Below are 2,653 nucleotides of genomic sequence, written 5' to 3' on the forward strand. Positions count from 1 at the left end.
GAATGCTGTTATGCTTTTGCAATCGACATGATAAAAATAACTGATGAGGTCAAACCCTCACCCAGGAGTGCTCCAGGATCATCTTCTAGGAGGAGTAGCAGGGCCTCCACTGGGACGCAGAGTGCCCACTGCCTGCAGGGACATGCCAGGGAGAGCCCAGTGCACAGGGATAGTATAAAGAAACGGTAGCTCTGGGGGTCTGCTGAATTCCCATGCTCTGGTGTGCCCCTCCCCAAACACACGCACATACCCAGGTCTATTTCTGGCTTCTCCCGCCACAGCACAGAATAAAGAGCCTTTCTCTTGCAGTCCTGGCCCCCATCCGAACTCTGAAAGACGCAAGCCGTGAATGGCGATTTGTCAGGGTCTGGCGTTTTAATTGAAAACCGTTCCTGGCTCCCTCCCCACAGATGGAAAGACACTGGGCAAACGGAATGATCTCATCGCCATCGATTTCCCTCACCCTCCAACTTTCAGTTACGGCCTTCAATGGAGGAACGTGGGACAATAGCACCTCTCAGTGGCTCCAGCCAGAACTGCAAGAAGAAATCAGCTAGTGCCTTAGATTAACAAGGTGAGTCACTTCTATTAAAATGGTTAGAGCCTCTCCTGTTAGAGCAGCTATGGATGACGCTTTCCTTCCGTGAGAACTAAGGGGATCCACGAGCGTCGGTTCGTGTCCCGTCTCCTGAGTCACCAACGCGGCTTCACTTGAGCTTCAATTCGTGATACACGTGGGCCGAGTGAGCATCTTCTCCAGGGTGCCCGAGACCAGAACTATCTCAGGTTTCAGGGTGTTTTAAGTTTGCGTATGTGTAGACTTCACCGGTTGCACCCACAATCTGCAAGTCTGAAATCAGAGATAACGCCAAAAGCTGGGTTTGACTAGAGCAGCATGTTAGCCCTCCCCAAATCTGGATTTGATTTTAGAACATTCCAAATCTCACACATCTCAAAGGCGGACATACAATGTGTAGCAAGTTCCTGAGCGCCATGAACCACCAGAGAAAGTGACAACTCTAATTTGATTGGCAATGATCGAAAAGGGGAAAGATAACAAGTACTATCAAGAATGTGGAGGGGTGGGCCCAGTGCTGTAGCCTAGTGGCTAAAGTCCTCGCCTTGTACACATTGGCGGAATCCCATTTTGGTGTTGGTTCATGTCCTGGCGACCTTGCTTCCCATCCAGCTCCTTGCTTGTGGCCTGGGGAAACAGTCAAGGACGGCCCAAAGCCTTGAGATGCTGTACCCACGTGGGAAACCCAAAAGCAGCTCTGGACTCTTGGCTTCGGATTGGCTCAGCTCTGGTCATTGCAGCCACTTGGGCAGTAAATCAGTGGCCGGAAGATCTTCCTCTCCGTCTCTTCTCTCGTATGTCTGACTTTCCAATAAAAATAAATAAAAGCCTTTTTAAAAAAAAAGTGTGGAGGGGGAAAAAAAATCCTTGGTCAGAATGTATGTTAGTAAAACCATTATGGAAAATATTCTGGAGAATCCTGGTTCAAAACTAAACCTGTCCTTGCTACAAGATCTAGGAATCTTACTGGTGGGCATATACATCCAAGGAAAAGTGAACCTGCCTTTCAAAGACTCATCTGCACTCTTGTGTTTACAACGTATTCACGACAGCCACGAGTTGGGAAGAACCGAAGTGCACATCCACCGATAAAACAAAGAAAAGATATCACACAGACACCACAAGTGCTGCTCAACCATCACAAAGAAGGAAATGATGTTATTTGCAACAACATGGATGGAGCTGGAGATTATATGTTAGGCAAAATAAACCAAAAACAGAAAGAAAAGTAGCAAGTGAAACTAAATCATTTGCAGAGTCCTGAAATTTTGTAATGAACAATGATGCAGTGGTGGTTCTCAGAAGTGCGGGGGAGAACGGAGCAAGTGAATGATGTTTCCATTTAGAAGTAAGGGACAGTGGAGTTCCACTCCACAGTAATGTGGTGATAGGTAAGTTCCATGTATACTTTGCTCTAAAGCAACTAAAAGTTCTATTTGGGCTGTTTTCAGTGTAAAGAAACGATAGCCTTTCGCTTCTTCGCTCTAGTGGGGACAACGTGGTCGTCAACAGCTCGACTGGAGTCACTCATGAAGATTCGGCCAAGGTTCCCGCTGTGTGCTCCAACCGGCATGGTCTGATCCGGAAATACAGCCTGAACATGGGCTGCCAGTGTCTCCCCCAGTACGCCAAGGATATCGGCTTCGTCACGCTGGATTGAGGCATGTTCCTTGGATGGATGCTGCAAGGCATGGACGCTTTGGAAAATCATGGCAGCTCTTTGTACACCAAATAAAGAACCTCCATTTAAAGAAAAAAAAAAAGAAACAGTAAGTGTTTAAAGACTTTTTTTTTTCTCTGAATAGGGTAAGAACCAGGCTTACCCTGGTGAGCCTTGCTTAGGGCCCCCTGAGAGGAAGAGTCTCATCCTGGGATGAAGGTATTTTCAGCATTCCTCTCTGCTGTTCCTACCCTGCTAACTTTATCTCCAACCGTGTAGCATCATTTCAAACCCATGCATTCAGTGTCCATTCCTAAAGGGTCACTGCAAATAGAAACAGGTCTTGGGTTTGTGGGATAGGATATATGTTTACATATACTGAAACATGCTACAGGACTCCATTCATATGGGCAATG

At 46.9% G+C, this 2,653-nt stretch overlaps 1 protein-coding gene across 1 annotated transcript; it reads left to right on the plus strand.

The window, feature by feature from the left end:
• The first annotated feature begins 1,034 nt into the window (after positions 1 to 1,034).
• LOC121164476 (40S ribosomal protein S29-like) lies at positions 1,035 to 2,237 on the plus strand. Its single transcript, XM_040992621.1, is given in 3 exon segments — positions 1,035 to 1,082; positions 2,066 to 2,130; positions 2,132 to 2,237. Coding segments are annotated over 3 exon segments (219 nt in total).
• The last annotated feature ends 416 nt before the right edge of the window (positions 2,238 to 2,653 follow it).

The sequence above is a fragment of the Ochotona curzoniae genome, unplaced genomic scaffold (assembly GCF_017591425.1).
Source record: "Ochotona curzoniae isolate NIBS_2020 unplaced genomic scaffold, NIBS_Ocur_1.0 contig_78, whole genome shotgun sequence".
Classification (NCBI taxonomy): Eukaryota; Metazoa; Chordata; class Mammalia; order Lagomorpha; family Ochotonidae; genus Ochotona; species Ochotona curzoniae.